Genomic DNA, 12,864 nt, shown 5'->3' with positions numbered 1-12,864 from the left:
GCAGGAAGTGTTGGGATGAAAATGATCGATCAGCGCGAATTCGGAACCTCGTTTGGGCTCTCCACGGCCAAGTGCGTGGCAGCATAGTCCATCACGTCTTCAAGACCAGAAGTGGCTTTGCGCTCACACTTTGTGTTTTCGCCATTGCCCTTCACTACATCTATGTCGCTGGTGTATCACAGCCTCGCACTTGTGGGAACGTCGGCCACTTTAACGACAACCTTGCCATAGACCTTGCGATGATGTAGATCGCTCAATGCACGCCCCATATCCTCCAGCCCATTGTAATCGCCATACAGCAAGGCCTTGATGCGACCTGCCTCTAGCAGCCCAAGATACCCTTTCCATATCTCTTCCAGCATAGCGGGATATCTTCTGCCACTCTCTCCGAACCGATAGCCCATCACCGTGACCGACTTGAGCAGCAGCTTGTTCATCTTCACTTCTTCCATGACGCCTCCACGGGCCACGAAGCCTATGATGACTATCCTGCCAAAGTAAGCAAGACTTCGTATCGCATCATTCACCATGCCAGTGTTGTCGAGGAAGACCTCCGCTCCTTTGCCTCCAGTGAACTTTAGCACTTTATCCAGCCAGCCGTCCTCCATGACCAGCACCAGATCCACTCCCATATCCCGTCTCATATGCTCGGCCTTCTCGTGGTCGCCAGTGAGGGCAATAACCTTGGCTCCTACTGCTTTCGCAACCATGCAGCAGACACTGCCTAGACCACCACTCGCACCACTCACAATGACTGTTTCTCCCTTCTTCACCTTTGCCATGTTGACCACAGAAGCATAGCTCACCACTCCACTCGACATGGCCACGACCGTCTCATTGGACAGGCCATTTGGTGCCTTGCGTATAGCATCTTCCGTCACGCAAATGTACTCGGCGAAAGCACCAATTGTAGCACCAAAAACGCGATCTCCCTTTTTCAACCCTCTCTTCGTACTGCCTCGAGCTGGCAACTTTTCCACCACGCCTGCAAAGTCATAGCCGAGCGTGAACGGTGGGTGACACCAGCCTCGCTTGGTATTATTCTGATGTTTGCCTTGAGCGTGTAGGATATCGGCGTGTTGCGGGCTGCAGTGAGTGATCTGGATTAGAAACTGGTCATCTTTGGGAGTCGGTTGCGGGATATCGCTCGGTCGCAGTAACGCGATATCGCCCTCATGGAATTTCGGGATGTGGATGGCTTTCATCTTCTGAATGTGTAGTCACAGTAGCGGCGGACACTTTCCTACCTCCGTCGCTGCAGCAGCGCTGCGGTGCCGTGTGCGGTTTACATTTTTGCGAGTCGTTGATGTTGACGGGCAGAGCAGTGACGACAGCCGAGGTAGTCTAAGTTCGCTATACCGACCTCCTAGCTCATCAAAAAGTTGCGACAGAGCTGACACGTTCTTTCTTGATAGAATATTGACGCGTCGTGCGTGTTGAATTCATCTCGAACAGATCATGCGAGAGAATTTGTTACATGTCATGTCAGCTTCAGTATTTCGGGCATCAACCTGACATCGAAGTCTGCACTCGGGCCGGCTTGGCTATTGAAACGAACCCATAGTACGGCACCACGGCTATCAGGCCATCGGGAGGCATTCCACCTCGCGGAAAGGTCAAATTCGAAACCTTGCGCACTTCCAAATATTTCCCAAGGACCAAAATCTGCACACTGGGCGAGCGTTACGATCGCCATCGACTTCCGACGGCTGCACCCAGAGACCCGGTGCACGTCTTCTGGATGCCCAAGATGATGAGCGCCAACTACCACGGCAGCAAAGTCAGCCACAAGCGCCTCTTGACCCAGACCAGTGGCATGCAGGAGTCCATCGTGTGCAGCGGTCGCCCGTTTCAGATCCTCGCCAGGCTGTCGGACTCGATTCCGCGTGTCGTGCTGAAACCAATCTTCACAACTGACGCCGAACGCGTCCCGTCATATAGAGCATCCATTTAAGTGCATGACATGCCGTGTGTGTTCGAGACTTGACTTATTAGCATTCCTCGTAGCCATCGAAGCGTTGCTTTCAGTTGCGCCGTCTCGAAATCGACTCGCGCAGAAGTGATGCCACTACTCGCCAGCACCGCCAGGGTTCTGATCGCCATCGCTGACACTGCGGCTGAAAATGGATGCCGCTACACATTGTTCATCAAGGATGCCAAAGTCGTCGCCTCACACCACAACCCAAAAATGAGAAAAGTTTGAAATTGCTCGCGCGGCTCACATGTCGGGCGACCGAATGAATGGCCCCCCAGCATTGGTTTCAGTAAGTCGATTGCTACTGGCATCGTGCAGGTCACGAACATTATCCCTCCAATCAATGTGTCTGGAAGAACAAGTTCATATTCACCCATACGGAGTGCAGGGAGATGCACGATGTTGTAGACGGATGAAGTGCGGCCTCCACAGCGGCCTCATCTAGGTGTAGGCTATGACTGATTCCGATGGCAAGAAATGGCCTGATTCAAGTTTGATAAACGCACCTGGTGCGCAAGAACAGCGTCGAAAGGCTCAATGCGCCGCCTCGCGAATTGGCAATGCGAGAGCCACGCTCAAGTGCAAGTTTTTTGTTACCAGCCAACGTGATTTACGAACAGCGATGAAGGGTTACTATTCTGCCAGCGACTCACGAAGCTTCCGGCTTCAATATATACCCAGACGGCAATGTCTCGGGCCGTGAGAAAGCCGATAAAGTACACGCTTCGCTCCGGTGCGGCATTTCCTGCACTCACAGGATTGCGAAGCCTTCGTCGAGGTATCCCTGGCCGGAGACACTGGATTGCTGGCCAGTGCGATGGCGTGTCCAACAAACAACGCTCACGAGGAAGAGGGCATTGCGTGAGGCGGGCTTGAAATCGACCCATGATCGATGGGCAGACGACAGTGGTAATGTATACTCCGAGCACCAGGAACATCGGGACAGAAGCTTAAACCCAACAAAGAATACAAGGGCCCTCATGATTAATGCCAGCAGTCAGCAATGCCGGGGTTGCCATTTGGCCGGTTTGTGTGAAGCGGCTTGATGTGTTGAGCAACAAGGGCAGATGGTCCGAAAGCTATATGACAGGCAGTCTGTCATTGGGCGCATTGGCTTGGCTCTGATTGATCGAGGGTGCAGCTTGCTGCTGATGATTATTGTGCCTCGTTTGTGTGTTCGTCGGCTGACTTCCGTGAGACCACGTGTTGGGATGCCCGCCGCAGCCTGCAGAATCCATGCAGAGAAGAATGCTGATCGAAGATCGCGCAAAACCTTGTGGCATGGAAAATGCTAGGCGTATCGAGTGTGCGCTGAATACGTGTTTGGGGCCAGGATGTCTCGCCAGCGGTGGGTCGAACGGCACTTGGGGGGCTGTCAACAAGGCTCGCTTCGAGAGCAATTCATCAATTCATCAAGCTGGCGGGAAGCGATGGCCGGCGAAACAGCGATGCATCAAACTGCAGAATCAGAACTTGTTGCAAAAAGAATCGTAGACGATGTTTCGTTGCATGCGACCGCGGGCTGCCTCCTTCCTTCCCACGCCCACAGAGCTTCCGTGTGCAGTCGCGCACCGCTGTGCCTTCCACTTCGTGCCTTCCACTTGATTGCAGGTGCCTGCTTCTGCGAACTTTCGTCTTGACTTCACCTCATCGCAAAACACAAACCACCATCAAGCCACGCGACAAACGCAGACAAGCGTTTGAGGCTGCAACGACACATCGCTGGGGCGGAAGCGCATCCGGACAATCAATCGTGCAGCAGCTCCGATGCGAACACCTGCAGCTCGACTGGCAAACGGGAACGGTGACACCATCGGCGGCATGGGTGTAGGGGGAGCAAACCAGCGAACCCCGTCGACGGCACCCGGGCAGACAAGCGCAGCGGCGATAGGCTCCGCGAGCCTGGCTGACAAGGTGTCGAATGCGGTGCGGCAGCAACGGGAGGCAGGAGAACGGAGAGATGTGCGCGAGTGAAGCACATCAACAAGCTCGGCATGCATCGCTCTCGCGGCGAGACACGTCGCGTGTTTGGTGTTCGGCTGGTAAAATTGGACTCACAGACTGGCCCCGGCGTCCGGTGCGGCGCCTGTGATCTGCTGCGCAACCCAGTCATTATTCCCAGCGGGCCGGAGTTCCTCAAAAGCAAGGTCGGCACTCCTTTCGCGGCAGCAGTCGTGTTGATGCGGCGACTCGCCGTGGCGCGGGCGGGAGTGTCTACACACTGTACACAGTTAGGACACGACAGTTAGCGGCAGCAATCAGCATCTGCACGGCGGCCACGGCACCGCCCATTACATGAGGCAGTCAGGCAGAGTATCAAGCTTTGCGCTTCGCCCAGTCTCCCCGTTGCCGGAAGTCAGGCTGAGACTCCAGGCAGACGGTACGAGCTAGCATCTTCTAGGCACAAGTTCGGCCTATGCACTCCGCCGGGCGCTAGAAGCACAAGAAAGCTCGTAGCTCGTCGCGCCAGAAGGCGAACTAACACCGCAATATGGATGGCCCGTCGCGAGAGGACCAGGGCTCAATCATCAGCAGCAGCAGCGGCGGCGAAGAAGCAGAGATGCCGGCGCGTCTCATCAACACCACCGCCGCCAGTCATGCCATCGCCCACAGCTCCAAAACTCCAGTCAGGCACGTTCCGCGGGTCGGGGAGCTCCATCATCTATGTCTGGCGAGACGCTGCCGGATGTCGACCCGCGGGCGGCAGACCAAGGATGAAGTGCCGCGCCTAGCACTAATGCAGGTACATGAACGTCTCTGCAGGCGGTCCCAGCGTCAGGGATAGGGCCTCAGAGGATCGACACTTCGCAGGTTGCAGGGGAAGGAACGACTTGTGTGTTTCGCGGAACAAACGTGAAGGCACCGTGCACGTCATGGAACGATGAAGGACAATCTCACACTCCCTTTTTCCAAACTCGCCTTCTGCTCCCCGGCACCACGTTCCTTGTCGCTCTTCAGTTTGCGAGCACTATTTGATCTCGCTGCCGCTCGTTGGCCTATTTTCTTTTTTCTCCGTCCACCCACTAGCTTCCTCTGCCACCCTAGAGCGCCCGCGTACAGTAGCACACTGCCGACCGCAAATCCTTCCGCCAGCATTCCAGCCGCCTGTCCTGGGTCACCCGCAGAGTCACTTGCGAACCATCCTGCTACCAACGGGCAAGCCCTCTGTACAACGATCCACCATCAATCCACTCCCTTGCGAGCAATTGTAAGTCCCTTGTGCCACAATGCATTCCGCCTTCTGGCCCGTATAAGTACTGACCTGCGCGCCTGTCCGCAGCTCACACACACCGTCTCCATGATTCTCAGGACCAATTCGGAAGACTTCAACATGGGCCGCGGCGCATACGACACGACAGGGTAAGCAGGCACTCACTATGTGCAGTGATCCTTGGCCGATTCAGTGCGGTGACTGACCATCACTGCAGCACACCCAAGCCGAAGCCAACGCCGCCGCCGAAGTCGCGACGATAATGCTCTCATGGGCGCCGTCCTTGATATGCACCGCTCAACGAAACACTCCGTATACGACGATGCGACGTGCGAGAAAAGCGAGTCGCAGCTGCACAAACTTTCTTTCGAAACACGACAGCTGTGTTGCAGAATCCATCCAAGCTTCCGAATTTACGTTGCAGCTAGCCTGCACGCATGGAGCTTGGTGGATCCACTCGCCAAACCACGCCCTTCTCGACCAAACCGCCTTTAACGATCACTACTACCACTGCTACTTGAATTTTCGAGCATAATACCCACTTGAGCGTTCGCTGTATTACCTGAACAACACTTTTTTCGGTCCTCCACCTCACGCACACACCCGCCCACCAACACAACGCCACGATCTTCGCTGCGACTCTGGACCATCGACGCGAACAGGCATAATACTTCCAAAATCCACTTCTTCGCGCGACCGACATTATCTTCACGGACCTTGGGACACTTTTTCTTTACTACACGGCGTTGGTTAGACGGGTATGGGTGGCGACACTATGAGCTTAGCGGATCTTGTTGAGACTAGAGGGCAGAGCGGAGCAATCCGCCATGGGAAACAAAAGAATTGTATACTATATATCTGCATTGGGACAACCGGCGTTGGTGGCTTTCTGATTTGAGACGCTGTTACAGCGGATGAGGGTACTGGGCAGACGGGGTGTGGTGGCAGACGGCAATTCAGTTACGCTGTCTGATGTACCACTAGGCTCGGCTTCAGCCTGCGTTCACTTTTTCCCATATTTCGGCTGGCTGGAAAGGACTATACCAGTCATGAATCGGAATCGATATGGTTTCATGGCATAGCGAGAGAGTAAAATTTCTTTGTAATTAACTGATACCCACCGTTTGCTACTTCGGCAGCAATGTAACAAAAGAGACAATTTAATCATTCTAAATCTCGTTTCCCGTTGGACATACCAACCAGATGCAACCAAAACCGTTTCCTAGATCTCGTCGCACTAGTGCATCGCATCACACGAGGGCTTTTGTCGCCAACCAGGAAAGCAGTAACCTTTTTTCGAACGTCGCACAGAAATATCTTGGAAGCCGCACAAAGAAAATATTATCGCCCACTTTGCTCGATGATGTAGACGTGCAGGATGCACCGATCCCTGCCGCCCCCTGTCTACAGTTCCTTCCTTCTAGGCAAGTCCCAGCAGAGGCATTTCTGCAATGACCACCGCGCATCGAGAGACACCGCACTCAACACAACACAGACCGTCAAGCCACTCGGGTGCAGAATGCACAACACATGACAGCTGCCAAAGCGGATGCAGACCCACACTCTGCGTCTCTTGGGTTCTTCTGGAGATGCACCTACTACACCGCCTCGGTCGTAGCGCCTCAGGACGGGAGAGACGACCTGGCTCTTGGGACTTGCCTTCTCTTCCCTGGCCATGACGGACTCGTGTGCGACATCCTGTCTCCTCATCGCGGTCTGCTCGTATGTCCCAACGTCGTACATGTCACTACGAACATCTACCTGGTGACAGCCGCTGTACCTCCGTCCACAACCAACAAGGTTCCCGATCTATAGAGGACGCTACATCCGCCACCCTCCGCAGCCCCAAATGACCCATTCGCCATGCCATGCAAAGGACAGTTCCACTGCTAGACGACCAGGTTCCATCTGGGGCTCCACTTGCCGCCATTCAAGACTCTGCATCGCCACCGCTACTGCTGTTCGAACACGAGAGACACGGTGCCACCATCGATCTTGCGGTGTACCGCATCGATCGCTTTAGGACCTTGTAAGACCAATGACAAGGCGAGATCACTGTGCTCACCATGGCTGCCGCCTCCGCGCTTCTGGATCCTTATTGTCTGACTCTTGGCATTGGGCAACTGGTGTACAACATCAACCTCGTACCTTGTCTCATTTTTGGCAGCTTCCTGATCCAGAAGGGCAGCGGTGGCGTTCGATAGACGCGCAAGGGAGGCGTCTGATGCGACCTCGACTAGGACACCCGCCATGCCTACGACGCCGGAAGGATGTTTGCGGTCTGGGGCGGGGACCCTTCGGTTCCGTGGCGTGACATCGTGACAGAAGAATGGGACGCTGCCTCTCGATGTGTTCTTTGGGAATGTCACGCGCCTGGCAAGCGTGTCAGCGTGTCATTCAATGGCGGTCTGAGAGGTATGATACCATTTCAGTTCTTGCCCATCAGGTTTGATGCGACCGCCATCCTTTGGTGCATCGTAGGAAATGCCGGTCTCCGTCTTGGAAAGTCGATCAACGATGCCGAAGAGCTCTCCAAAATCTGAGTCTGCAGTCGTGAGGGCATAGTCAACAACTCCGTAGGGCTTGTCCCACCAGTGGCCTTCTCTATGCTTGGGATCATCCTCGATGAAGGCGATCAATTCCAGGTAGGTTCCGTCCTCGAATAGTACTAGCCGATTCTCTGTCTTACCATCGGCGTGTCGACCTCCTTCACTGATGACGAAGTTGTCTGTCAGCCAACTTGGAGGGTTGAGTATATCTTGGTACGGAAGGAGAAGGACCACATGATCGAGCTGTGCTTGCAATCGTGTCATCTTGACTGCAACACAAATTGACGTTGTATTGAGGCAGTTCCAATTCAAGCTATCAGGATTGTGTTGAGGCAAGCCAATAGCAATTCCTGTCGTGCAGAAGGGTGCAGTGACAAAGCTCGCGGCGTTCTGAAGTATCCGGCTTGGGAGGAGTCATGGACGCGGGCTTGGTTCCGAAAGCCGATGGTCGGTTTGTTCAAGGATAGCTTCTAGCACGCCATATGTGGATTCACAATGTTGATCTCAGTCCCGATTTTGCATCTGAACAGACGCGAATCAAATAGACTACATGCCGCAATTGAAGACCTCCTTGCGTCTAGAAATATCGTTGTGTCTGCATCGCCAGAAGTCATAATGCCATTTTCTCTTTAGCCTTGACGGTTCCCTCCATTCACGACACTCGACACTGATCTCTTCATCTGCACACAAGCACTGCGAGATCATGTCTGTCGAAGTGAATGGTAATTTTGATTGCGCGGCGGTTTCAGTAAGGCAGGTGTGAATACTCGTCCATCCGGATCCAGCAAGTGTCCACTTGCAAGATTGATCATCTGGACGGGCGTTGTATGGGCATGATCGCGCGGGGATGATAGAGGCGGTGTTCTGTACGGCCAGATCGATGTTGCTGCGTGCATGCTTGCATTCTCCGGACATACACGTGCATACGTGAGTAGGTGGTCATCACGCAGATATTCATCCTGGTTGGCCTTGAACGTACTTGCGCACAGACTGGAGAAAATCATCAGTATTGCTCTCCCATCTTCGAATGGTCCACACTTACCGCTTGAAGAAAGTGCATGCCATGCTTTGTTCGGACGTATGTGGCTCGATATTGCTCAATCATCTCCTGGACCATGGCTTGCTTCGTGATGCGATTCTCGCAGATATCCTTCATCTTCACCTCCATCTGGATTTGGACCGATTAGTGCCTTCTCATCAGACGATGTGTCGCGCGACGTACCTGCTTGCGTAGAAAGGGCTTCGCCATGCTGATCTCGTGGCCCATGCTCTCGTAGCCTTCGATAAGCGCGACCCCAAGCGTTGTCGGTATAAATTCTTCCACTCCGGTCGTGCTTCCTCCAGGACGGTTGTTGGCTCCACCGCGTCCACCTCTGCCGCGGCCTCTACCACGTCCTCGACCGCCCCCTCGTTGGGCTTGTACGGGACCTTCTACCTCTTCCTCACTTTCGTCCCCGGCATTCTGGCGCGCCTGCCCGGCTCTCGGTCTTGTCTGCACATACTCTCGCTCCTGTATTTTGGCAATGTGCTCGGCCATTGTTGCATCGGTGCCAATGCCATTAGTGTCCATCAATGCTATCAGCTCTGGCTCCGTGAGGTATCCGGGTGGCGAAGTCTGTCCTTCGTGCATCAAGGCAGATGTCGGCACGAAAGACTCTCCTTGTTGAAAGTCAGGCAGCACTTGACTGCTGGTCCATTTGTCATAGGGATACACATCCAGGTAGTTGCGCTGCAGTACCGTCAAGCCAGAGGCGTGGAAGGTCTCAGGACCATAAGCAATGCTCACTTCGGTCTTGCTTCCCTTTGCATCATCACTACAGCACGCCAAGAATCGCCTGGTGACAAACTCGTAGACTCGCTGCGACTCGTCATCGAGAGCATTTGCGGCGACGAAGTTGACGGGATGGATTGGAGGGTGGGCTTTGTCATTGTGACGACCATCACGAGGCCATCGGAAGCCGCCATTGAGCAGTCCTTGCGCGTAGTTCGCCCAGCGAGATTGGTTCTGGGCCTGCTTCTGCACCAACTGTCGAAGGTCCATGTTTTTGTCAAATTGATCCGTCTCCGTGCGCGGATAACTGATGAAGCCTTTTTGATAGAGACTCTCTGCGACACTCATAACACGTTGGCCGTTCATCCGGAGGAATCTGCTGCCGCATTTCTGCAATTCAACAGTCGTAAGTGGCAAGGGCCTCCATTTCGAGGTCGGTTTGGTCTGCACTCTCGACACCACTGCCTCTCGTGCATTCAGACATTTTTCGTAGAGAATCGTCGTGACCATCCGGTCGAACAAATGTGTTCGAGCCCAGCGGAAGTTGACTTCCTGGTCGTCTTTTCGATGCATAACCTTGATTGCCCAGAAGGTCTCGGGCACAAAATTGCGCACGCGCATGTATCGCTCAACCACGAAGCCGAGTGTTGGAAACTGGCAGCTGCCGTAACTGATTACCTTGCCGCGTTCGTCCGCCCAGGGCATCATCGGCTTCAGGTCGATTGTCAGTCTACGAGTGAAGCATGCTCCGATACGCAGATCGAGCTCCTGCCGTGCATATACAGCATTGGCTTGCGCTTCATCTATCGTGATCGGATTTCGCGCTGCAGTTAGCACATGCGTTCGCTCAATGTTCGAGAAGCGTGCACGAACGACTCTACCTGCAGTACGAAACCGTTGGTTGGTCTCCTGCGCACATTTCATGATCTCGGTGCCGATGTGCTCGCCCTCTCGATCACAGTCCGTCCAGATGTACAGGTAGTGAGCATGGCGAGCCTTGACTCCGATGTTGCGTGCCACCGCCTTCATTTTGTCCGCGACAGAAATTTCGATTGGAGCGTCAAACAGAGCAGAAGGGTCTTGCGAGTGCCAGCTTTTGTATTGGGCTCCAAAGTCGGCCTCCATGAGGTGACCCAACACCGAAGTCATGGTAACTTCGCAAGGACCCCATCCTGGAAAATTGAACGAGAATTCGTAATTCTTCACATATTGATTGCCGGTGATTGGATGCTGTACTTGTCAGGTCATGAAGTAGTGTGGTCTCTGAATGTGCTTACAGTCTGGAAATGGCCCCCACTGAGGTGTCCTGCCACAGCCTTCGCAATTGAAGGCTTCTCAGCCACACAGAGAACTCTCGTCACGACCATATCGCCTGAGAACAGGAGTGGTCGGTGAGCGTCGGGGTCTCATATTCTCCTCGCGATGTTTTGTGTGTTCAGCAGTGCAGGCAGAAAGTTCGTGATGGCAAGACGCGTCCTCTGGTCGCGTTTTGATTGGCTCAATCAAAAGACACATCAAATTTTCATTACGACCTCCCACTGGGGACTGCGGCCTTGCACGGTGTCACGAGGGTGTCATCGAGGTCCACTCTGTGCAACAATATCAATCTATATCTTTTCGTGCCAATGTCGACCGAAATCGCTCACATGTCCCTGAGCATCTCAAGGCCGCAAGGCTTCTTCTCGTGCCGTCATGGCTTCCACCTCCGGCGCTGGAGTCGATGAAGAATGCACCGAAGATGCACGTCTCTTAAATCTCACCAGAACAATTGGTATGTGCAAGCAAGCCATGTTAGGAGGAGCGTGAGCGATGATTGGTACCAAACAGGCTTCATCGGACTGGCCGCAGCAGTGCCATGGACATTGTCCTGCATGACGCCCAGATATAGAACGAGCATCCGAATTTGTACGGCGAGTGCTGCTGTAAGTCTCGCAACACACTCAAAGCTGCTCAGCTTACTCATTATCAGACCTGCGCTACCATAGGATCATTGACCTACGATTCTTCCCCATGCCAGAGCTGGCGTCACAGGGTGGCCGTCAAGACTACGTCCAGCGAGCGCCAGCCACACCGCGAACCCCTAAGATATCCCGGTCTCAGGGACGGTGTGATCTTGGCCGGATTGGGCAGCATTATGATGCTCAGCAGGCTGTCTACTAGAGCGCGAATCTATCGACACATTCTCGTAGCTTCCACATGTAGCGTAGCAGCTGCATACATTGCTCACAGAATTACTCAGATAAGGGATGATATGAAACTCGTGGGAGCTCTCAAGCCCGCGGCTGGACTGGGAAGCACATCACTTACCGACACATCGGCAACCGTTAAGGCAATTTCATTAATGGCTGTGGAAGATCCTATGCTTCACCCCGCTGATGGCACTATGGCGGCTTCTCGAGGACCGCTTGTGAACCAAGGCGGCAGCTCTACTTCTGACTCTGGCTCTGGCTCGTCCGGTCGAGGCTCTCCTCTTGATGGTGCTCCTCAAAGTCAAGGAGGCCGGAAAGAGGGTGATGCACTGACTGCAAGCAAGGCCCCATTCAACATCGGTGTTCGAATGAGCGCCTCTGCCAATGCCAATTACCAATGGACCTCTGAGAATCCCATCGCGGATCTTGAAAGGAATCTGAAGCGGCTCACCGAGAAACGCGAAAAGTTGGCCCGGGAAGCCGAGTTTCTGTGGTCGTGGCTCTCGGTCAAGGAGCTCGAATACTACAATCACTACTACAAACTTGCAGAATGCCCTGAGAAGCGAAGTAAACGATATTATCTCCACACTCTATGCCAGGTACACTTTGTTCTCTGGCAGAAAGCCACAGCCCTGGACTGGCGAATTGCTGACACAAAGAAGCACATGTCACGTTTACGATCGTTGGACGCCAATGGTGACATGACCTGGTGCATTGAGGAACCCGCGAAAGCCGCTGTCAGCCGGCCGGAGCAGGCCATGTGGCACTTCCGAGACTTCGAACAGAGCTTGGCGAAGAAACAGGCGCATCTTCAGCAAATCAGGAGGAACATGGCTGAAATGTTGTTGGGGTTCGATGAGGCGGCGCAGAACGAGCAAATATATGATCCAGAGGAGAAAAAGATGGTCTGCCAGAAGGACATGTTCGTGAAGGTTCGGGATTCGCTGGAGCGCGAGGTCGAACGAGTTGACGAAAGTCAGCAAGTCGTCAGACAACTCATTATTGACGCCAAGAGACGTGTCACACAATAAAAGCTCTGTTGAAACGGTCTCACCACGCACCAAAGCTACTCCCCGTCGATGACGAAGCATGGCATGAGTGAAGACGACCGAGAGAATGTGCATAAAAGACACAAGATTCGAAGCGTCCCGGGCGTTCAAGCACCGGGA

At 53.9% G+C, this 12,864-nt stretch overlaps 5 protein-coding genes across 5 annotated transcripts; 2 read left to right on the top strand and 3 right to left on the bottom strand.

Moving 5' to 3' along the window:
- Nucleotides 1-176: 176 nt before the first annotated feature.
- On the bottom strand, nucleotides 177-1,205 carry RHO25_001055 (uncharacterized protein; the record flags this gene model as incomplete). Its single annotated transcript, XM_023593665.2, has 1 exon — nucleotides 177-1,205. The coding sequence occupies one exon, from the start codon at nucleotides 1,203-1,205 to the stop codon at nucleotides 177-179; it is 1,029 nt and encodes a 342-aa protein (XP_023458457.1).
- A 3,651-nt stretch (nucleotides 1,206-4,856) lies between these two features.
- On the top strand, nucleotides 4,857-5,449 carry RHO25_001054 (uncharacterized protein; the record flags this gene model as incomplete). Its single annotated transcript, XM_023593664.2, has 3 exons — nucleotides 4,857-5,183; nucleotides 5,256-5,335; nucleotides 5,404-5,449. 3 exons carry the CDS (start codon nucleotides 4,857-4,859, stop codon nucleotides 5,447-5,449), a joined length of 453 nt encoding a protein of 150 aa, XP_023458464.1.
- A 1,689-nt stretch (nucleotides 5,450-7,138) lies between these two features.
- On the bottom strand, nucleotides 7,139-7,999 carry RHO25_001053 (uncharacterized protein; the record flags this gene model as incomplete). The annotated part of the gene is made up of 2 exons (XM_023593663.2): nucleotides 7,139-7,559; nucleotides 7,611-7,999. The coding sequence occupies 2 exons, from the start codon at nucleotides 7,997-7,999 to the stop codon at nucleotides 7,139-7,141; spliced, it is 810 nt and encodes a 269-aa protein (XP_023458463.1).
- Nucleotides 8,000-8,689: 690 nt separating this feature from the next.
- RHO25_001052 (uncharacterized protein) lies at nucleotides 8,690-10,873 on the bottom strand (the record flags this gene model as incomplete). Its single annotated transcript, XM_023593662.2, has 4 exons — nucleotides 8,690-8,725; nucleotides 8,778-8,903; nucleotides 8,958-10,736; nucleotides 10,784-10,873. 4 exons carry the CDS (start codon nucleotides 10,871-10,873, stop codon nucleotides 8,690-8,692), a joined length of 2,031 nt encoding a protein of 676 aa, XP_023458462.1.
- Nucleotides 10,874-11,233: 360 nt separating this feature from the next.
- On the top strand, nucleotides 11,234-12,726 carry RHO25_001051 (uncharacterized protein; the record flags this gene model as incomplete). Its single annotated transcript, XM_023593661.2, has 2 exons — nucleotides 11,234-11,428; nucleotides 11,476-12,726. 2 exons carry the CDS (start codon nucleotides 11,234-11,236, stop codon nucleotides 12,724-12,726), a joined length of 1,446 nt encoding a protein of 481 aa, XP_023458461.1.
- Nucleotides 12,727-12,864: the final 138 nt, after the last annotated feature.

The sequence above is a fragment of the Cercospora beticola genome, chromosome 1, assembly GCF_033473495.1.
Source record: "Cercospora beticola chromosome 1, complete sequence".
Taxonomy (NCBI): Eukaryota; Fungi; Ascomycota; class Dothideomycetes; order Mycosphaerellales; family Mycosphaerellaceae; genus Cercospora; species Cercospora beticola.
The sequence above is the reverse complement of the archived record's forward strand: the minus strand, read 5'-3'. Positions and strand labels throughout refer to the sequence as shown.